This window comes from Lissotriton vulgaris, chromosome 3_1 (assembly GCF_964263255.1).
Source record: "Lissotriton vulgaris chromosome 3_1, aLisVul1.2, whole genome shotgun sequence".
Lineage (NCBI taxonomy): Eukaryota > Metazoa > Chordata > Amphibia > Caudata > Salamandridae > Lissotriton > Lissotriton vulgaris.
In genome coordinates, this window is record NC_141689.1 from 1,453,103,338 (window position 1) to 1,453,127,594 (window position 24,257).

At 42.8% G+C, this 24,257-nt stretch overlaps 1 protein-coding gene across 1 annotated transcript in view; it reads left to right on the forward strand.

Annotated features, from left to right (window-relative positions):
- BTC (betacellulin) overlaps positions 1-24,257 on the forward strand; it is a 144,002-nt gene that overhangs the window by 71,997 nt on the left and 47,748 nt on the right. The window contains exons 3-4 of the mRNA XM_086963222.1: positions 5,169-5,283; positions 12,772-12,918. Of these exons, the coding sequence (XP_086819348.1) occupies positions 5,169-5,283; positions 12,772-12,918 (262 nt within the window). The remainder of the gene's footprint in view (positions 1-5,168; positions 5,284-12,771; positions 12,919-24,257) is intronic.

Genomic DNA, 24,257 nt, shown 5'->3' on the forward strand with positions numbered 1-24,257 from the left:
GTGTGCGTTCCTGGGAAGTGCAAACCTATTTCTTGGGCATTAGATTGGCCTTGTATGAAATAAGTATCTGTATGAAGGACAATCACGAGTTACGAAAGATCCTCAGAGGGTATGCGCTCTACCATTCTTTATCACAAAATGCCCTTCCCAAGACTTCCTCTGACTCCCTTAAGGGCTGTAGGACCTGTTGAAGTGTTCTCAGATTGTTCTATACAGCCAGGTTATTAGTCTATGGTCATGCCCCATGGTGATGAATGTCTGAAACCGTACATTAGTAGAAGGTATAGTGGGGGTTTCCTCCCAGCACTGTCCAAGGTATTCTCTAATCCTCTCATATCGGAGAAACTGACTGTGTGGGAGATCAAACTGATCAACTGGAGATCCATTTGCCCGCTTGACTGATACAAGTCCCCCAGGGAGTGGATGCACGCCTCCTCCCATTCCACTAACTCCCTATCTGGAAGCAGTCTCAATGTCGTGGGCAGTTTGCACATTGGTAGAGCAGGGTCAAAGGGGAGCAAGGTGTATATGAAATCCTGTTTGCATGAGGTGATTGTATTGTAGAGGAACAAAAATTGAGTAATTCGAAGAAAACCTACCCTTGGGAAGGTTGATAGGGTACAGCGAGAATCCGCTGTAATCACTCGTCTAGAAAAAATACTTTCTTTCTAGAGACCCCTCCCCCATCAGGCTTTCCTCTAAGTGGCATGCTTCATCATTGGGGATCCTATAAATCGCATTGGTCATCAGGAGAGAGGTCCACTCTTTCTGCTTCCGCCCTGGGAATAGCAATGTGTTCAGTATTCCTTCTTGTACTTGTGCTTGAGCTGCTGAATACCTGGTTTCTTGCAAATGGATTCCGCCAACCATCTGGACCATCTCCCCATCGACCACTGAAGGTGAACCATCAGCTAATACCCATAGAAGTCTGCCCCACCCAACCTCGACTTGTTCTAGTGCTTTGTGTCTCCTCCCCATTCCACATACAAAGGCAGTCCGAGCATCTAGTTGTCAAAATAACTTTTTTGGTATCACCAGGGGAAGGTTCTTGAAGCAATAAAGGAATCTTGGGACCATCTTAGATATAACTATTTGTCCTGGGACGGATATCAGTAAGGTGGTCCAGAAGGCAACCTCCGAGCGCAGGGAGCCCACTGCTCTACCCAAGTTACCATCTAAGATTTTTCTGAGCATGGTAAATATTAATTCCCAATGGTGGTGCTTCCAATTGCAGGGCTTGAGCTCTGAACCGGACTAATTTGTGTTGCGTCTGGTTTCAGCTGGAAGATCAGAGATTTCATGGGGTTAACCGTCAACCCGGAGATGTGCCCGAATCTATCAAGCCCATCAGAAATTTGGCTTAAGTCAGCCTCCATATCTCTGCCATATACCAACATACCATCTGCATAGAGTAACAATGCATGCATGGTGCTCCCTAGTTCTAGGTCCCAAGTCAGACTGTTACGCCTCGGCCACAAAGCTAGGGATTCGATGGCAAGTGTGAATAGATAGGCTATAGTGGGCAGCAGTGTCTTGTCTCTGGAGATCTTTTATGAAGCAGAAAATGTGCTGGCCCATTTTTGCTTTGGCCGTAGGTGCCCCATATAGAAGACAACCCCATTTAAGCTTGAGGTTCAGTATCCCAAACCGGCTCCATGTTCAGAATGGATGCAGCCACTGGAGAGTGTCAAGGCTTGGTAAAGGTAGAGGTCAATTCATGCTGCTCCCTACCACACCTTGAGGGTTCTTTGCATTACTTGATACAGTCTCCTTATGTTCAAGGACGTGTTTTATTCCTTGGATGAATCCATCCTGGTCACTGTAGAGAAATCTTGCTGTCAGGATTTTACACTGGACCCTATAATCGGTGTTCAAGAGATAATTGGGGCGGTAGGACAATAAATTGTCTGGTGAAAGCCCCAGTTTCAGGATCAAAGTCACTATTGCCTCATTGGTCATGCCAGGAAGAGTACCAGAATCTAAGACTGCCTCGTACAATTGTTTTAATCTAAGATTAGTTGTGCTGCAAAGGTCATGTAGAATTCAACTGGGAGGCTATCTGAGTCCAGCACTTTGCCCTTCAGTAGTTGTCGTATTACTTTCCTGATTTCCTGTTCTGTAATTGGGGCAGTTTGGCTCTCCAACAAGCTCTCAAGCATAGCCTGGAACGGCATATCTGCCAGGAAAACATCAATGGCCTCTTCATCTGGAGATGTATGGTTTCAATAAAGCACCTGATAATAGCAATAAAAGGCTGTATTGATGTCCTCTGTGTTGACCTCCTATCCCTCACATGTCCTAATGAAGAGCACAGGTGAGTGGGACAGTAGGGATCGAATTAACCACGTTAGGAGGCATCCAGCCCTGTCGCCTTCGGCATGTGTGCGTTCAATGTAGGAATTGTGATCCCGACTACAAACCCATTCCAGTAGGGCGAGGTAGTGGGTCTTTGCTTCTTGAAGTCGTGGTTCCGCTGTCTGGTTGTGTACGACCTATCACTCCAGAGTCAACAGTGAGGCTTCCAGGGTCTTGAGCTTTGCCGGTAGTGCTACCCAAGCCTCAATGGTGGCGTGTAGGCAGGTGCCCTTCATCACTATTTTGAATGCTTCCCACACTGTCATGAGTGAGGAGGCCATGCCATCACTGAATCCAAAGTGGTCCTTAATGGCATTGCTCTTGGGTCTTCCAGCCATTGTGGCTGAAGTTCCAGGTGGGGAACTGGGTTAACATAAAAAATGTAAGCTGATCAACATTTTGTGTCTAGCTATTGCTGAGGACCAATGGGGAACCATCTAGTCTGTCTCTCGGGAGGACAAACCGCACTTGCTGATCTATGCACTCCTCTTCCAATTGAAATGCTACATTGGATGTAGCCTTATTGCCACACCCCTTGCTTATGAGTCCTATGAGGTGTGATTTGCACCCCAGCATGGCCGACCTTTCCGCCCCTCAGACCAGTCTCCTGCATAAATACTATTTAGACTCCTTGCCTCAGTAAGGAAGACTGTATTTTATAGCTTTTGCTTACGTTTCCAGCCCCCACACATTCCCCGCCATAGCAGTACATTTACTCGGGCATGGGCCCTGTCTGCTTGGGGGCACACTAGGGTAGTCGACTCCATTCTCCATCCGGATTCAAATAACCCAACGTTCTTCAACTCTTGTGCAGACTTGTGCAGTGTGAATCTAAGGCGTCCTGCTTCTCATATAGAGCTTGTTAGCCTTAGTGATTGTCAAATTTGGAGAGTTATCAGGCCCATCAGGAATGTACAGTGCTGTGATTAGTGCCATTATTGATTGTCTCTCACTTTGGAAAGCGATGACAAAGTAAATCGAGGAGGAGCTTTGTTTCTCACCTGTAGTGTGTTAGTCCCACTGAGTTAAAAATCTAAGGGATTGGGCTAGTTCACAAAGGCCCTACAGGATGTACTGGGAATAGAAAAAAAGATTGAGGTTTTATTGCAAATATGAGGTAAGCTTTAGTGGTTATTGACCATTACTTCGTGTTATCTTGCGAGTTCATGAAAGAGCCTACCGCAGGGGAAGTGAAGGCCACTGTGGATATTATTTTGATTTGTGGGAGTACTGAAGATGCTGATAACTGACAATGGAGTACAATTCCCCCCCTGTGCTGGAAAATGCCATTTTAGTGGCACCATGACAAGCTCAGCTCGTCATCAGCACACGACACCCGTGGGTGATGACGAGCTGAGCTCGTCATCAGCATCGAAAGGGTTAAATCTCTGCAGATGGAGTCTTTCTAGAGATCGGTAAACACCCAACATTGGTCAACTGCCTTGTATAGCCCGCAGGGTAATGGTGTAGTGGAGAGGATGATTGGAATGTTGAAGGAGAAAATTCAGCAGGATTGCAATTCTGGCTTTGATGTTAAGGACGTTTTTTTGACATAATTTGGAATAACACTCCTCATTCCACCACTGGTGAGACTGTGCATGTTGTTACGCGGAAGGAAGGAATTCTTTAAACTGGGTATCTCCTTGTTGGGTGCTCCAGAAAGCTGGGGTAGCTGATGTACCCCTGTGTACATCTGAGGCGGGTGACTGTAAAAGGTGTGCAGCGGAAGAGTAAAAAGATATGATGAACGGAATAGAGTTAAACAGCTGGCTTTTTAAATTGGACATGTGGTTAAAATCAAGAAACCGGCCAGTTCCAAGGAGAAGTCTTCGAAATATCCTGGCACTACAATTGTTCAGGTGCTGTAAAGATGCAGCCTTGTAAGAAAATGGTGAAGCAATAGGAGAGCTGCAGTAATAAAATAATGATGTTCAAATGGTAATGATGAGAGATTCATGGTAAACCGATATTGCTGGAAAAGAAAATGAGTGAGTTTCTCAATTTTGATGAAGGTTCTGGAAAATACCTAGTAAGTGGTGATGCCCCGGTGTGAGGTGGAATTGAGTGTGAGTTTATGATAACGATGTATTACTTGTCTAGATATATGATGAATGGCGTACGGGTAACATGATGGATAGGTAGTCTTTGGGCGACACATTTCAGAAGGACAATGCTGCAGAACAGGCTTTGGTGAATGGCCGATTCAAAGGCTTTTCTGGCAAACTCAAGAATTTGCAGAATGTATTTCTGCTTTAGTTTTTCATTTATGGTACGAGTGCTCATTATATGTGGGAGTTGTGTTGTAATGTGTTATTGTACTTTTGGTTGATGTCCTTTTAACTATTGGAATGTTTGTGTTTGTAATGCCATGGGACGTGTTTGGGGTGGAGATCAGCTGTGGCAGAGACGTCGTGTGCGGTTCCCATTTTAAACCGTTTGCCTGCAATTCCTTCGAGAGAGAGTAACACCTTTCCTCCACACCCTCTTGGTAAACGGGTTAAACTTCGTTTTTGGACTCAAAATAAGTAACCTAAGTGTGTGTTTTTTTAAAAAAACCTTTAAATTGTAGGCCTTTGGCCAACACCCATACACCTTTTGTTCTATACTGTTGTGTTTTTGCCATAATCGCTAGTTTGCTTACTTACTGAGTCGAAAACGTATTACCTGGTATTCATGTGTAAAAACTAATGATTGATTGGTAATGCAAAAAACATGTTGTAGGAGCTTTGAAAAGTGGGGTTTTAGTGCTCAGAATGAACGAAAAATCCACATTTCTTAAACCCCAATAAAAAAGCTGTACTTTTGATCCTCAGACAGTCAGGAGTCGGAGAAGAGGAGTCATTTTTCTCGGTGTCCCAACGAGTACGAACACTACTGCGTCAAAGGGAAATGCCGCTATGTGGTGGAAATGAAGAAGCCGTCCTGTGTGTAAGTGCTTGCTTGGCTAGCGCGTGAGCTTGGGAGGGAACAACGGTGCGGTTATTTGGGGCTGTGTGATGTCACCGCTGCTAATGCGTAGTAAAGCCAAGGAGTTCAAAGGACTGTCCTGTCACAAAAGCACGAGCCAGGCAGGGCCCCGGGAAATGTGAGCGCGCCAAGAAATCTATTTGTGTCCAGTCTCACCTGGTGTAAACCGGCCGAACGCCTTGCAGAACTGTACATGCAATTATGCGGTAGTTCAGCTCAACAGCATAAGTCGTTTATTGGTTTCATTTTATTTGGACCGACCGGGGATCCCCGAAAGACTAGATGCAGTGGCAGTTTTTAATGCCCAAACTCCCTTCCGGCTTAGGTTCGTCACTAGACGGCCCTTGTGGGCTAATTATGTGGCTCTGCTGCCCAGTGAGCCACGCACAACACTTATATAGTGTATCTGTTTATGAGCCTGAGTAGAAAATACCTTCCACTTAACCCAACCGTGCAGAAGCCTCTCCGGGTGAAAGGAAAGGCATCCCAAAGCGATGATTATTTATTGAGAGAACGCGGGAAGCTTTCAACACATCTGGGGTGAAACCGGCCTAGCGGGGTGTTGCACCTGCTGCAGAGGTCTGTGGTGCGAGAGGTTCACCTGTTCCCATTCGGGCTAACTTCGCCTTGATTACAACATTGACAAAAATCAATACCAAAGAGAAGGGTGATACACTTGATATTTACAACACTAACCACAGACCCTCGGAGGCACTGTGTGGAAACGTCAGTGTCGCATATTTTTAAAGGTATCAATGTAAGATGACCAGTCTCAATTCAATTTTGATTTACACCTCCGAAGACATCAACAATTTAGGATTAATACAAAATCTATACATTTTAATAAACCTTTACAGACCATATACATTTATTTTTAAAATAATGGAAAGAAAGATTTTAAGAATGTATACAAATTGTAATAGACTAGTTTATTAGGGGGAAACTTAATTATGACAATCGGGTCATAAATAGTAGATTATGTCTAAAACATATCGTATTTAAAGAACAATGCCTAGCTTCTACCAGTTGTTTATTGGGACAAATGTATAGCACATGCGCTAAATCTTGGAATTCTCCTCTGCATAATTCGCATAATCCTGTCTTCTCACTTCAGTCACCCCAATGTTTTGTATAGCCATTTAGTGGTAAAATCCGTAGACGAAGCATAATGAGACAGTGTCGAACGCTATGATCTAGAGCAGTGATACTCAAAGTATAGGTGGGGGGGGGGGGGGGGGGGGGGTGAGGGGAGCCTTGGGTGGGTAGATCTGAATAGGGTTCTCTACAGTCCCCCACCTGTGCAGCTGCAAGGATATCATGTGCCAAGTTATACATACTTTTAAGCAGTAAGAATCAGATTTTAAGACCAATGGACTTCCTACTGGGCACCATAATAAGTTACATTTACATACAGAAATGTGCGCAAAACATCTCAGACCTAAGGTTTGTCTAAAAGCTGCTTTTTGTGCTAACTGCAACCTATATATTGCATTGGATGGCAAGCCTGCAAATAATGTGTTGCAATAAGATAGAGGGGAATTTATTGCAGCTCACTTGCAGCCTTCAACATTTAGAGCAGGCCCAGCATCGATGCTGAGATTGCACAGCACCTGGCACGTTTACATTCGAAACCTTTCTGAAGAGGTTACCACCTGTGAGCCGCTATATAGCCTATTATTCAGACTGTGGTTGGGCTGCTCCAAATAACACTGTGCTACGGTTTAACAGCTACTTCTTAATATGTTGAAAACATGTTATTTTCAGGATGCTGATGTGGAATACCACCCAAGTAGGAATGATGTTTAAACTCCAATTCCGTGTTCTATAGATTCCCCTTAGTGCGTTAAGCACCCACTCTAGAGAATGTTCTCTCACCTGCATGTCGCCCATACCTTAACTGTTCATTTAGTGAACAATAAAAGCTTGAACTCGTCTTCTCTGCTTTATCTGGTCTGAGGAGACTGGAAAATTTCCCTTGCTGCCTTCTTGCGAGTGGATAGGTTGCTTTAGTTATACGAATTCTGTGAGGAAGCATAAGTTTCATTGTACCTACCCTATTTGTATACATCCTCCGATGGGAAAAGCTTTCTCTGCTGCTGCCCTACCTATATTTGTCCTCTGAAGGAGATAAGCTAGCGCTATTTCTGCCATAAGTGTACCTCTTCTATGAAGGGGTGTTGCCACTGCTGAATGAAGGTGTCTCAACTGCTTATGAAGAAAATTAGGATGTGTGTGTATATATAGTATATATATATATATATATATATATATATATATATATATATATATATAATGCAATTGCATAAGAAGCCCTATGAACATGGACTGTTCCACAATATTTGATTTGAGGTGCCTGTAGTCCTGAGTAGTTCTATTCCCCGAGGGGCAGTAATTGAGCGCCAAAACATATTGATGGAAAAGAGAAGCTTGGTCTGTTGCCCTATTCGCTATTTTTAAGTGGGAGGGGGGGGGGGGGGTTTAGACACAAGTAACTCCATTTTAATATTGGTCTGCAGATTTAACTAAGGTGAAACGTAAATGTTGGCATGAGGAACATAACCTTATGAAAACTAGTGAACCCATAACTAGGAGACTGCACAGTTAATGATCAGTAGTCCTCTTGGACGATGCTAGCCGTGGAAGCCATTGAAGAACTATGTAATGCTAAGTAGATGGGGTTCATCATTCTATACGAGCACATGAATGCATGGTTATCCTTTTAAAGGTTTGACCCTTTCTCCCAGGTGTGTTGTGCTTCTTGTGTGCTTGGGTGTGTTTACAGAGAGTAGCAATAGTACTTTAAGTCCTCGCAGTGCCTCCTTGGTGTATTGGCTACCTTTGTTTTACCTAGCCTGTTTGAGTGAGTTAAATGTTTGGGTTTTTGCCTTTGACACATGCACCTGCACCTTACTTCTTCTTTGCGTTAGGGAAAGTAGTGCTGCTAATGTCCATGTTGTTACTTTGTTGCGTTTTGGGGATAGGCATAAATCTTTCCACTGCACAAAAGGCAAAACAATTCATATTGCCAATGACCGTTTCAATGCATGGCATGAATGGAAGAGTGAACCCTCGTAAAATATGTGAGCAGTTTACTTTTCTTCTATCTGTGAAACAATCAGATGTTTAAATGAACTAGATGGCTTTGAAACATTTAAAAAAAATAAATGAAAAAGGTTCATGTCATGTATGATACCTTCAGGCAGTTCTGTCAATTTAGCCAAAATCACTTTGCCTTATGGGGATTTGGACCCATAAATAAATTGTTTCCTGGGAACATGCAAGCAGCAGAGACGCCATGAAAGGACCCTCACTCCAAATGGGGCGGCACGTGCTTCAGTTACTGTCACTCCAGGGCCGTCAGTGCTGCAGCTTTTAAGTCCTAGACGTCAGTTGGAAAGAGGAGTGCAAAGATAGTGTACATTTTTAGGTCTCGCCTATCCCATTCCGCAAGAAATGGATAGGGGAGAATTATAGTCGGCAAAATAAGTTCTCAAACCATCGGCGGATTTCAAACAGTTCACGTGAACACAAGCACGCGCTTTTCCCCCTCCATCCCTCCCACTCGCTGGCTCCGCCGCCCCCACCAGGCTCTTGAAGCGCGACGCTTCACCAGCGCTTCCCTCCCACTCGCTCACTCCCCTTCTCTCCCGCCCCCCACCCGACTTGTAATTTCATTCGGCAGCGCTGCGTTACTTTTACATCCGCATGGCTTCTCGTTTGTGCTCTCCCTTGTTTCATACTGCACTTCAACCCACAATTGTTGTTGCCGCTAAACTGTCTAATTGAAAGTAGGTAATATTTCCCTAATTATCAGTAATTTGCAGGCATTCACGTGCATTCCTCACATCGCTGTTCTTGAGCACACGCTTTAACGCTCCTCCAACTCCCAAGCACAGAGCGTGTCTCACAGCCGTACCTTTTCACCTTGCCGAGCCCTCTCCCATGTGTTCTCTGGGGTAGGTCTTTATTGTAAGGGGCTCGGGTCGTGTCACTATGCCCAGCTGTCCCCCACCATCTCTTCTGCTTCCTTTGATGCCCCTGTTTGACTTGCACTTTACATGTGGATTACACAACCGCCGCTGCCCCGGGAGAAGCAAGAGCACTTAAATTGAATTCACCTGGACCAGAGTCCATCGACATCACCACCAAGCCGCTCCGGGATTGGCACCAGCTCTGAGGGTTACCCCGACAACGAGGGGGCTTGTTTTTCATGATCAGATACAGGAAGAGCCACGCATCCTGTGAGCAGCTGAAAAAAAGCAAAAATGAAACCAAAACCACCAGCTGGGGCTGTAAAATCACACAACAGCCAGTCATCGGCAAGCAGTCCGGAGCTTCCGTCTTCGCGGTGAGTCTGCCCATACTTTGCATGGCAGTGCGTCACAATAGATGGGCTCACAGAAACACACCACACAGGCCGAGCAAGCAATATATTTCATATGTTGTACTCTGGGTAAATGTGAATTACTTTTATGTTTGGGTTGCTTTGCACTTGAGTGTTAGTTATGAAACGCCGGTCAATAGCCTATTAAGTCCAGATCAGTCTGCTACAGTCTTTTCATGCAGTTGCGTTTTGCAGTCCAGCTGGATCGATCTGCACAGTTTTGCTGCTGAAGGGTGTGTGCTACATTTTCTACTGTAGTTGGTAGCTTTTAGTATCTGAAGTTTTGATGGGAGACCCAGGAGGGCACTTTGTTATATGCAAACTCCTTTGCCACTCTTCCCCACGTTCCATCTGTTTATTTATGGCTTGTGATTGGTATCAATTCTGGAAACAATATTTACGGTTCCTGCAAAATGTGTAGCACCTGACTATCCTGTGATTAGTTGCACAGCCCAATCTTGATTCACCAGCGGTTTCCGTAACACAGGGCTGACACTTAAAGTAAAGGCTTGCTTGCTGTTTAATTTATTAACTAATTTAATAGTGTGTTGTCCATCACATACACTACAAGTGAGGGCACATCATCTTGGCCTTACTCCTTGTATCGAATTAGCGTGTGTGCCTGTACGCCATTGGAAGTAATTGGCATTACATGTGTTGCAAAATGTCGCTGGCTCCAAGGTAATGAGTTTGAGTTCTGAAGCACCCTCACATCCCCTCACCCTCCCATCCCCCTCCCATCCCCTCACCCTCCCATCCCCTCACCCTCCCTAACCCCCTCACACACACTCTCAACCTCACACACCCTTTCAACCTCACACCCTCTCACCTTCACACCCTCACACACCCCCTCACCCTCACAGCCCCACAGCCCCCACATCCCCTCACCCCCACACCCCCTCACCCCCACACCCCCACACCCCCTCACCCCCACACCCCCTCACCCCCACACCCCCTCGTCCCCTCGCCCTCACGTCCCCTCGCCCCCACGTCCCCTCGCCCTCACGTCCCCTCGCCCTCACGTCCCCTCGCCCTCACGTCCCCTCGCCCTCACGTCCCCTCGCCCTCACGTCCCCTCGCCCTCACGTCCCCTCGCCCTCACGTCCCCTCGCCCTCACGTCCCCTCGCCCTCACGTCCCCTCGCCCTCACACACCCCCTCACCCTCACACACCCCCTCACCCTCACACACCCCCTCACCCTCACACACCCCCTCACCCTCACACACCCCCTCACCCTCACACACCCCCTCACCCTCACACACCCCCTCACCCTCACACACCCCCTCACCCCCACACACCCCCTCACCCTCCCACACACCCCCTCACCCTCCCACACACCCCCTCACCCTCCCACACACACCCTCACCCACCCCTGCCCTCACCCACCCCTGCCCTCACCCACCCTCGCCCTCACCCACCCTCGCCCACCCTCGCCACTCTGCCACTCTATCGCCCTTACACCACTCTATCGCCCTTACTCTATCGCCCTTACTCTATCGCCCTTACTCTATCGCCCTCACTACAGCATCACTATGCGCTACCACAGCATCAATCTGTGCAACCATTCAACAACTGGTTCAAATATGTTCTCTCAATGTTTCAAGCTTTATTACAAATGTCACAAAAAGATGTTAATATTTCACTTTTGTTCTTTGATTTTTGTCATAATAAAATACACTGAAGATAATCTTCACAAAAATAATTACAGAACTTTAAGCTATTGCCATTATAAATTACAATAACTTTTATTTAAGTATTAATTATTACAAATTAAAAGCCATTGTTTGTAATATCAATACATCGAAGTCCCATAAATACAACACATTGCATTACAAATGCTATAGGTGTCACATTTGCGAAAGTTAAAACTTTTGGCATTGTGAATGACCAAGCCAATAATTTCGCTATTTACAAAACCAACACACAAATAAAGAAATTGTCATTTACAATAGCTCAAACTTTCCTAAAGCGAGACCTATTGCATTGCAAATGCTTGTTAAGTTGGACAGCTGTTTTTTGACTACCACACCAATCTGAGGAAGAGGTGATGTCGGTACTCCTTACTGGTGGTACTATTGTTCAAAATCGATTATCAGTATCTTGAGATGTTTTCGTTGTTTTTGTGACTCTTGCCACGGACCACCACTCCGACCCTTTATTTTTTCTGTCTTCATTGCCCTTTCCTTTTGTGTGGTGGTTTTTTCCCTCCATGTTTTACTTTTTTTCAAGGGTGCATGCCATTGAACGGTGCAGAACTGTCCTAGGGCATGTAATATTGTATGGAGCATAGGCGTGAAAGCTGGGGTGCTGGCACTGCAGCACTCCCAGAAATAATGCTGGAGTTCCGAAGTAGAATGAGTAATAAAGATGCCTTTAAAATTAGTGTTTATCTTGTGCGGTCTGGTAATGGCAGAACACTACCTCACAAGTGGCCCCAAAATACACCAGCAGCTAAATACCTTACCCTTACCACTCTCCTGCTGAATGGGCATTGCACATTTGCTACAGTTGCGTTTTTTTGTTTGACGCTTGGATTTTTCACAATTCTTTTAACTTCAGTGATGTACCATTTATTGTAGCACCCCAACAATGAATTTTTCCAGCACCACCGGTATGGGGTGTATAATTTTTGTCTGGGTTGATATGGTTTGCATCTCGGTACCAATGTTGCATCCTCTTCAACATATGAATGAGGTCTGTGGACTGATGGTACCTCTGCTTGATCAATATTACACCAATTGAGCTTTGCAAAATGACGTTTTCACCGACTGGCACAACATGTCATTTTTGCACTAGTCAGTATGTACAAAAGCAATTTTTGAATCAATCTGTTAAGTCAAATGAAGACTACAAAAAACATGTTGCAAAATTCACCCACCCTAGTGCGTTTTGTGTAATCCATTGACGTGTAAAACTTAAAAATGTAGAGCAGCAAACATCCTAGTGCTATAAAACGACACACACAATGACGTAAGGGCTTTCCTTGACCCTTTATTTTAATTTTGCTACATTAAACTTAACACTGGAAATATTTTTCTTCATTTTTGCATCTCTTTTTATTGTAGGTGTCACCATGGTTACGTAGGATCAAGATGTGAGCTGCTGGACCTCTATTACTTAAGAGGAGACCGTGGCCAGCTTGTGATCATTGGTCTAGTTGTTGCTGTGGTAGCCATCATCATCCTCATAATATGCACATGTGCTTGTTACCAGTAAGTGGTGCTTTTATAGATGATGGATGGATGGATAGATGGATAATATTAAACATGAGTACAATCGTTTCCTGCATGTTTGTCTACCATGTTATTTATGTAGTTCATTTGTTCTTTATCGCATGAACAAACTTCCTTGGGACAGAGCATTAAAAAACTGCCTTGAGACCGCTTTAGTTTACCCTGGGCCAGTACTTATTGGTATACTGTTGGCAGAAAAGATTAGAAAAGTCTTAGTAAAATGAGCGTGCAGAGCATTTCCAACTGTTGCCTTACTTGCAATAGAGCATCCATAACTTAAATGGTGTAGGGAAGTCCGCTGGCTTCCAATGGAAAACAGTTCCTGTAAAAATCCTTAGCAATCGTTTAGAGCCATTTGCCAGAGTGGACCTACATTTATCGCAGATCTTTTTACATGATATGCTCACGCCCCCAGAGTTCTGAGATTGGGCAATGTCAAAGTTTTAGGTACTCCAGGCTCAGGTTGAAAATTAGAGGAGGGAGATCCTTCTCAGTGCTTGCCGATAAGAGCGGGATTCCGCTTCCTCTCTTCTTAAAACAAGCTGAAAATAGAACTAGTTTAAGAAAGAAGCTTAAAACCAGTTTTTTCTCTCTGGTATAATCTGACCCATTTCTTGGACCCAGTTTACAGTATTTAATTTACGTTATTTAAATTGCGGATTTTAGGTCAAATATGCCCTTTTGAGGGCGATTGTTGTGCTTTACAAGTCTTAAAAACACATAACAGTACCTCTCAGAAACTATACAAAAGTGTCAGTTGTGCATCAAATGGAGAGTACTGGGACATTCACCCAAGTGAAAGTTTTAATTGTTTTTTAAAGAAAACCATGTATCGCAGTAAAACCATTAACTGATAGCACATCTATAGGTCTTAACCAAATGTACAGGAATATTTATCTCATACATAGCTACAACACATTCACGGGGAGTTTGACCATATCATCTCAGAGGCATAATGGAAAATTGCCTAGGTATTCCTTTGTTTGTGTTTTTTGTCACACATATCCTCACAAATGAGTCTCTCCAGCCATTACATCTTCTGTCTTTACATCAAGGCTTTTTGTCTTTCTTTATATGGCAGTCTATTTTCAACATTAACATTGCCTTAACCTTTACAGCTTCTCCCTGTTTTTTTAATCTTTATCTCGTCACTTATGCTTAACCCTAATCAAACTGCTTATCTATAATACTTATATTGGTATGAAATTATTTTAAATTAAATACTTTGCTCGTAGCTATGATAAATGTCTGGATATGTGCTTGTAATTATATATATATATTATTAAAGTAAGCATGATCATTTTCTTATCACTAACCCTTAAACCCTAACACAATCCTTCACCAATAAAATGTAGGCTTCCTTTCATGAAATCAGTTTAAATTAATGAATACTTAACCCGAACTCTAGTGCTAATCCTAACACTAAACTATGTTTATAATGTGCATCAAATAAATTGTATTAAATGTATTTGTGAAAAGAAGTAAAGGATGCCTCGAGTCAAGTAATCCTAACAAACTTCCTCATCCTTACCCCCCCCAAAAATATTTTTGTAAATTTATGTAAAATCAAACTAATGAATGACATGATAAAATGTTTATAAGCTATGTTAAACTAACATTCATGCCAAACCTGACACCAACCTTAAGCAATGGTAATTAATTTGTTGACCTAATTTTAATTGCTGACTTATTTTTAATTAATTTTAATTAAAGGTATATTTAATTTTGATATTTAAACCATTGCTAAAGTAGTGGTGTATAGTGCAATGGTAAACCTCATTAGAGGTAGTGCCACCGTGACTATGGAATTTCTCTGGATATAGCATGGCCATTATGTTTACCTTACTTCAAGCTCCCCTTGGATGCATTTTAGTATTTTGTTCTGATGGTAACAATTTATTTCCGCTTTGCGCGAAAGGCAGGTTACTTTGCTAATATGATCAACTCTCAAGTACATTTATCCAAGCATTCGCAGCTTTCATTTACCTTTTTGTGCCAAGGATTCTTAAATTAAGATGTAACCTAGACTTCACACCCTGCAGACCCCTGCACAGTAGGCCATGCACCTGTACTCTGGCAACTAACTTAACTTTTTAGTCTTTGACAAAAGACTGGTGGTCATCTCTAACAGAGACTCCTAGGTAACACACTGTTAGTTTGTGGTATAGCACTTCCTCCTCCCGTAGACTTCTTTAAATACTCAGGAAGTGCTTCTACTACCCAAATCCGTTTCAGATCTGTATGCTGAAAGCAGAAGAGGTCATAAGAGTCAAGGGAAAGCTAAAGTTGGGGATGATCATAGAGCCAAGGGTGACAGAAGATAAAAGGATCAAGAGTCAGAATACTTAGAAAGGATAGAAACCAAACGCATGAAGCCTTAATATTCAGGATTAGAGAAGAGATTAATTTTAAAGAGGATTTAGCACATATAACCACAGACACAATGTGACTGTGTATACTCTGGCCTCCGGTTGCAATGCTCCACCCACTGACCCTCCTTCCGGACCCTCCTGCCCTAAACAAAATGAAAGCCCTTTGCAAATAGCTTTCCTGCTCTCAATTTCTGTCTGAAAAAGATACTTGTGTCCTGTGCAGAGCCCGCACCCATGAACTGCAGGATGGGAAAGGACCGATTCCCTACTCCCTGCTTTTCTCGAAGGGCTGTGTGGATTGGGTGCAGTGATCTTTGCCTGCTCAAGAGGCAGGCCACAGGGTGAAAGTACTCTCCAACACGCTCTGTTACAAATGTCTCTATGGTAGATCACTACCAGTTCATGGCTTCACACGGTTTTTCCCAGGGTTCATGTCCAGTGGATTGAGGTATGCCTTTGAAAGTCTTTGTATTTTGATACGGATTGTGCCAAAGTCAGAAACGTAGCTTTATTCTGAGATCTCAAGATTTTTGCCCCTTAAAAAATGGACAGATCTTTCTTCAACAACCTGGCTCATTTGCAACGTTCTAGTATTCAAACAACGCTCCATGTTTTAGACATCTATTTCATCATGGGTTTTTCGCCCATTGTTTCAAACCTGCCTATTTTCATATCTTGATAATGTCTATACACTTTGTCTTGTTTTTTCTTACTTCCTGTAAATATTTTTATTTTGTGTTATTTTAGAGCTATATAAAAGCTGTTTAGTTTAGGTAATCTGATTAGGTATGAATTTACTGAATGCTACAGTGTTATTCTGACCCTCGCTACACTCTCACGGCCTCTTGTAGACTTTGAGTTTGTTTGACCACCAATACCCATTGTGACTCTGTAACCTAGTGCTACTGTTTTTCCAGATTTTATGGGGTTGCAGATCTAGAGCTTTTACTTTGGGGGCACAGAATTATGAGGTACTGGTTTTAAGAGGCATACTGGTCTTAAGCAGAAAAATATAATCGCACACATCTGCCAAAATGACCCTCCTCCAGGATTGAAAGACAGACAGATAGACAGTCCATTAGGCATTGTAAAATTTCAACACACACGTCTCTCAAATCCCTAATCCTGCTAAGCTTCCATCCACTGCCAAAAACACTACGTTTTCCTTAAATGTCAAGTCCCAGCTTCAGTTTTCAAGTGGAATATCATTCTTAGCATTTCACAGCTCCTGCTCAGCAAGATTCCTGAAGTAGTAATTGGAGCCAAATTATTAGGTCACCAGATTTGGGCCCATCAAGTCTTACCTGTGGAGTTTGCCGTGCGATTCTTATTAGAAATGATTAATTGCCAACTTTGTAATTCCAGGTTTGAATCCCCCACTCCCTCTCTGATAATCTGTGTGAATGTAAACGGAATCACCGTGTTCCATAGGTCTGGCAATCATAGTCCCTATAATGAGGGCTTTGGAGACCTAGCCCAAGTCCTAATTTATATTTTGCTAACTTTCCTTGGTAATGACTTGCCCCTGCTATTCTAAGGCAAACAGCACTTTGCAACTATACATAATTTCACATATAAGCAATTAAAAGGGGAGTTGACCAGTTTCACACTCACATGAAATATACGACCTGGCTTTAGTCCTGAGGAGCGATGAAATATAACCTTGTGGTAAGATTGCCAAACAGCCACAGACAAACTCACAATATCTGAAGAATGAGAGTGCAGGTGCATGTCTGTGGTGCGTAAGTGTAGCGGGGAAACCAGGCATTCATCAGATCCAACCTATCCATAGGCATTTTGCATTTTCTTCAAATGGATACACTTAATAGTGTAGATTGTTTTGCAGAAACAATCCCCCGCCCTATTTTACCTCAGAAATAGCCTCCAAAATTATCCAATTATTTCAATGGATGGCTCGAAAATATGGAAAAAACTATGATTGAACATTTTTTGTTATACCAATCTGAGTTTTGCCACTGCAATGGTGGCTCTTAATCAGGGGCTTCAGCCTTCTGTGAGTCGCTATAACTAACTATTTAACTACACATGCATGTTCATGAACACTGCCAGTACACTGGCCAGACCTCTCAGATTGTCTTCAAGTTCCTGATGAGACTAGGAGAGAGGGGCAGAGGCAGGACCAAACTATTGTGTGCTGTTAAAACACAACACCCTGTAGATGGGTCCGTGGATTGTGCATGTCTCCGAGCGCCATAGTTCATCTATGATCCTATCACGTATACTCTGCTTCATGAGACATGCAATTGGTCTGTTAAGTAAAATGGATTGTGCACATCTGTTAAAATGTAGCTTCCAGGGTGCACATAAGTGCATACTTTAGGCAAATGTGAGGCCACAAAGAATAGGAGGGACAGGATCCCCAGCACTATGCCGTCTTATTGGGCTGTGCTTCCACTCATTTCAAGAAGACTGGAGATGGATGGAGCTGGTTATTTCCCTTTTCTTCCCTGGAACTGGCTGGTTCCTCATTGAGAATCGTGGCTTGCTGGTTCCAGAGGCCAGCCCAGATTCATGCTCTTCTGCTCCTATGAAGCCTTCAAGTAGCCAGCAAAGGGAGGAAGATTAGTTGAAAACAAACTGTTGGCTCTCTGTGCATGCAAGATGTGTGTGTTTGTCAGCAATTGAGAGTAAATGAGATTGAGTAAGAGTGCGTGTGTGTGTGTGTGTGTGTGTGTGTGTGCGCACACTTGTGTGTGCGTGTTAATGAGAATAAAAGTGAGCGAGAATGTGAGTCTAAGCGAGTATATGAATAAGTGAAAGTGCGTGCAAGGGAGTGAGTTAAGGAGTGTGTTCAAAGGATAAGTAATGGAGATTGTGAGAGGGAGTGTAAGTGAATCATGGGCAAAGCTATCAACGTTACAGCAAACGCAGTTGCACCAGACCCAGTGTCGGTGAGTGTGAAAAGGTGAGTGTGTACTTGTAAGAACCAGTGAGCATGAGTCGGTTTGTATATGAGTAGCATGGAGTATGAATGAGTTAGTGTGGTACAAGAGAGTGAATGTGAACAGAAGTGAGTATGAGGTGTGTGAGTGAAGTGTTTGTGTATTTTTTTTTTATGCGAGTCTGCTGATGGCCATGGCATACTCGGTAGAATTCTGGGTTTATGGCAGTGCCCAAAGTAACATGCGGTTGCTGGAATAGTGCACATAATTCTTGGCATTAGGAAGGGGCTCCATGACAAAATGCAGCCCCTGAGGTACTAGAAGTGAATATTTGCATCAGTGCCCCTTTTGAAAAATGCTGGCACTTGCATGCTGGAGGGAATTCTTGGCATGGAGGCACTAATGGTACAATGCTAGTGCTGGAATATTGGAGGCAATTCTTGGCACAAGGGAGTGCACCCAAGGGAAAGCGCTGGTGCTGGCAAACTGAAGGTAATTCTTTGCTTATGAGAGGCTTCCATGGCAAAATGGGTTTGAGGGAACAGGTTGGGGAAAGCAAACCATGAGAACATCCAGACGCTGAAATATTGGAAGTACATTTTGGCATATGGCCCACCCATGGTACATGGGTACTGCCAATGGCAACATTCTAGTGCTGGAAAACTGTATGGAATTATTTGCATGGGGGTAACCGTAACAAATTGATTGCATTGGCACACTGAAGGTCATTTTTACCATTTGGGGAACTCCAAACACATTTTGAAAATAAATATGGTGTAAACTCCTGGCAAGTATTTTGCCTTGCCACTTTCAAAGATCACCAGCCGCCACTGCATCCCCATATCTTAGTTGGACAACAGTGTGAAAATGTATGCAGTGAAGACCGCCTTCAAAAAGTCTGTAAAAGGCTCCTGTAACATAAGTTTCATTTGTAGGTATTAGTTTTCACATATCATTTTGTGCATCGGGATGCGCAACGCATTCCCACAAGCGGTGTATATTTTCCTCCCTACAATAAAGCTAGAGCAAAAAGCAGTTGTTACTCATACCTTGCGCTTGGTTGCTCTAAGGTCAGTCTTTATCTTCAGTCTTTCACTACTGAGGTGTTTGTGCACAAATGTGCTGAATGTTTTTTAGTAAAAATAATGGATGGTTGGTTATTCATACACCTTGTATGTCTTTGTGCATCCGTACAAGCTCTATTTCTTTTGCGTTCAGCACATTCATGTCTCTGTAGTAGTGCAACCATCGCATCAATTATCTGATTGCACGCTGGAGATCTGATGAACGAAGTAGAGAGATTTTTATATTTGTTTAACTTTACAAATTGTGAAACCAAAATCCTGAAAATCTGTTCCAGAAAATGATGCAGTGAGTATCCAGAGATTGGAAATACCAAATTGATATATATTTTCCAAGGAAATGTGGCCTGCCCAACCAATTATGTAACATTAGCGCAGATCAGAGTTGTCGCAGAATCATTGTATATAAAGCACTGATTAATTTGATGATGAACCGCAAACTCTGGACTAGATGGCAAGAATAAAAAAATACATTCTTTCTAATTCTGTACAACCTTGGGCACATACTACTGCTCTCAGCTAGATCCCCTAGTGTTCCTAATGCAGAAATATAAACGTATCCCTGACTAGCATTGACCCACATCCAGATTCCGTTGGCCTCCTGAGTATGGTGAATATATGCAGGTTTTCATGGGGCGGCTTGGACCCATGCTTATCGGTTACCCTTGCGGGGAATGAGATTTTGATACCCTTTTTGATCACTTAGATATTAATCTCATTCATCAATTTGGATCGCTTGTTATCTGTCATTGAGTAAAAGACAAACCCCGCATAGGTTAAATTAACCCCATCAACTGACGCAACTCTGAAGGACCACTGACAACTGATGAAGTTTTAAAGTTTTATATAAAATCAAGAATTAAGTGCATATACAATCCTCTCAGGGTAAGATTCAATTAGTATACAAAAGAATACAATTAGAGTCACTTCCAAATCTGCAGATTAAAGCATATACAATATGTGGTCCCGTTGCGTCATCTACAAAAGAATAAACAAGTTAATTCTGTCCCTACTCTGTACTAGGTGAAATCCCTACTTCGCTAGTTCCTTACCTAAAAACGTGTCAGCAGTTTGACTTCCAAAGAAGTTCAAACTCTCTTAACCCCTAATGGTAACTTATGTCGAGAAGCAGTTCCCTCTCTGCCTACCCATCCGCTCTCTAAGGGTCCTCGGCCTACTGCTCTCTTGCGCTCTGATCTTCTTGCGCTCGCTCCCTATGATGGCATCGACTCGGAGCTGTTCGCTCTTTGTCTTCAGGCCATCTGCCCTGAGCTCTTCGCTAACTGATCTTCTGTTTGCGCTCACTTCTCTCCAGGGTGCTGTCCCTAAATACACAATCACAGTATGGGTGGAACGCCCCTTCGACGCCCATCACGGACTTTCCCCGTGAGGTCATTCTTTGCTCTTTTCTATGGCTTCATTTCTTCCGTCGTCCGTTAAGTTGACCCTTCTTCTTTAGACGCCATCTTCATCTTCTTGCTGGTGACTTCATTTGACATTTTATTTGACACTTTCGAAGCAAAGTCTATCACCTCAGCAGAACTTTATTCTTTACGACTATATGCATAACCTTTCTTGGTCCTGTGAATGGTCATTTCAAAACAAGACTCAAATTCCAAGCGCCCCTTATCACGTTTAGGCCATAAACTCCATCCGGCATTGTCACCTTAAATCTAACAAAGACTAGACCCCTTGGCTCGCACGTTCACAGCAAGGCTATTCACGACTCCTGTGAGCCCACTAAATTACATACAGCGGACTACCCTCCTGCGAACTCTTGGTCAGTTAGGTTGAAATCACACATGACCTAAACCCTTCTAACATTCTTACAAGAAGCTTTCTACACAGTATAACCTTTAACATACATTTATATATAATCACATTTAGCAAAGCCTTTACGTATAAGTGAATACCTTGTACATAGAATATAAATTACATAGAGTATAACTTTATATTCTCATTTGTTACATCGCCATATATGTTCTCTGCACATCTCTCCACGTTTCATTCCTCGCCGTTTCTCCATTTAAAGTTACACACGTATTCAGTTTTGCACGTTGTACTGTTCGTAAGCATTTCTGTACATTTCTATATTAGCCCACTATATATTCGGGCCTTCTAATGCATATTCTAAAGTGAATACAAATACATCTCTTATTACATTGGTTACATCGGCTAACTTTACGCTACAAGAGTTAACTTCGCGTTATAGATTCTACGTTTGCACTATATGCTTGTGAATATGGCTCGGATATGCGTTTTATTCAAATTGCGCTCTCTCAGTTCCCCCCTTTGATGACTTCTGGGAGTCATCACTAAATGCAATTTGAATAGCACCCTTACACAGAACTAGTTACAAGATTCCCTCTTTTTATCGTTTCGAGAGCTCTTAAACTTTTGTACTGTTGATCTTGTAAAGCAGCTAATCTTCTTTCTTGCTCTCTCATGGATCTTTGTAACCGGTTCGACCTATACCATTTATACAGTTTCACTAACCCTAACAATGTAATTATGCAAATCAATATTATCAATACAGGTTTTAATATATACCACACAATGCTTTTACCAAGGTTGGCAAACCAATTTCCAACTTTTCCTACTCCATGACCTACTTTCTCCCAAACATTTATTTTTGTTAAATCTTCGATTTCTTTATGTATCTGTGTAATGTTTCGTATGACTTTCTCAAGTGGTTTTGAATTGTCTGGAATGTAAGTACAACATTCTTGGACCTTCAAAGCCTTGCAAACTCCGCCCTCTTTTGCTAGCAGTACATCTAAAGCAAGTCGGTTCTGAAGAACCATTGCTCTAATCGACTGCATCTCTCCTTCTACTAACATTAATGACCTTGCAGTACTTGCAGATAATCTATCTACAACTGTAGCTAGTCTCCTGATCTTAACATCGTTAAGTATTAAACCTAACATAGGAAACATCGCTCCAAATATGTCTCCAACTACTTCTGCATCTCCTACTTCCCTTTTCACTCTTGTCGAAGCCTTTCCTTCTATGATCGCTAAATCCTTTGCATGATATATTTTGGGGAAGACAATTGCCAAGTAACACAAACCATACCAATTGTCAGGCAGTTTTACATAGGCATTTCTTCCACATACAAAATATACATTAGGAATTGCTTGCATCCCTTTCATAAAATCTTTCGTATAGTACTCTAATCGAAAAGCATGTTCACAATTTACTTCACCTACAAATACACTCTCATAATACGTCTTGCTTCGAGTTAAACATAACTTCCCTTTCTGCGTTCTATCCAAAGCAATTGGACCATTGCTACCTTTCTTCTTGTGTGCTTTTTCTTCTTCGGTCCAATCTGTTTTCCACTGTCCTGACATTTTCAGAATCTTCTGCCTTCTGTATCTGTCATCTACTTGTCCTATGAACTTTTTCTCTACTTCTGACACTTTGCAAGTCAGATTATTTCTGCGTGCATATGAAGTATCTAATGTATCCCAAGGAAGAAAGAACTTGGCTAGTCTATCCTCCTTTTTATAATAGTCCCACTTATTCATTTGCTTATAATTCGGGACTTCAGGTAGTACCGAATCATAATTTGAAAAGTAGTACTCAAATCCTTCTCTACCATAAAATATACTGAGCAGTAAACTACATGTTATCCCATAAGTCAGTGGGAGATGATGATATCTGATGCCTTCGTCTACGGAAGCCGGCAATTGCATACAAACGTAACATTCCTTGGCCTCCATGGCATCGATATACTCATACAACAATTTGGCATATGCATTTGACCTAAAATTTCCCTGTGACTCGTCTACGTGTAACCTACGAGTTTCATCTGCCAGTAACGCCTTTTCACGGATGACATTGCTCTCCTCTTCCTTCCCAACAAGAGCAGGTTTCAAAGTCGTTACAGGCTTTACATCTGCTGTCTCTTTTTCACTTGCATGTCCTACCATGTATGATGTGGTAACTACTGTAATAATAAGAAAAATTACTACTGCTATTAGTGTACCTATTATGCATTTTGCTTTTCGGTTTGGGTTGTCATTCTCCATGTTATCAAAACAGCGTAGCTCTTTCCTTTTCAAAGAAAAGTTTCTCTTTCCAAGTCTTTGTCTTGCTTTGTTTGCTTTCTCAGTCTGTAAAGTGCTCTTAATCAACAAAAGTCTCCTTTCGCAACAATGTCTTTTTCTCCTTAACAACAGACAACCCTAACCCTTCTCCGTCCTCTAAATGTAATCCCTAAATTTTATTCTTCTTTCCTCTCGGCGCTAGGTTATCTTCTTCTTTATAGCTTAAACACAAAAGTCTTTATGCATCAGCAATTATTCTCGTACCTGCAGCTTTTACAACATGTTCCAATAGTTCAAAACGAATGACTTTTTCTTCTTCTTCTGGAATTTGGTGACCAAAAGTCGGAAACTGTAATCGATTTAGCACTAGATCTTTGATCCGACTTAGGTATGGGGGTATGGGAAGTGTGAAAGTCAGTAACCCCTCAGTCTCGATTCCAGGCGTCAACATCCATATCTCCACTGCCACAAATGGATCGAGATCGATAACTTTCACTTCTTTCACTCTCCCAGATTTCTGTCCCCAAGACATCTGCTAGATAAGTCCACTCTGGGGTAGCGTACCTTCTGCAGGGCACACGTACCCTTCTCGATCTTCTTGGACTCTCAGATCCTGAATCTGTAGTTTCTTCTTCTTGATCCGACTCTTCAGAAATCGGGACAAGGGTTCTTTCTTGATTTGCTTTTAAGCTTGGCCTTCTCCTTCTCTCCGGCCAACTAGCTTTGTCACTCCTTGTCCTCCTGCTCCTTGTTCCTGGTCTTGTCTCTTGATCGCTTACAGCTTGTTCATTATCTGATTCGAACTCCCAGGTACTCTCTTCTTCTGAGACGACTTCGGTCCCACTAGTGTCCTGACCATCGTCGGCCTGCTCTGACACAGGCTCAGCCTCTTCGATCACTTCTACAGCT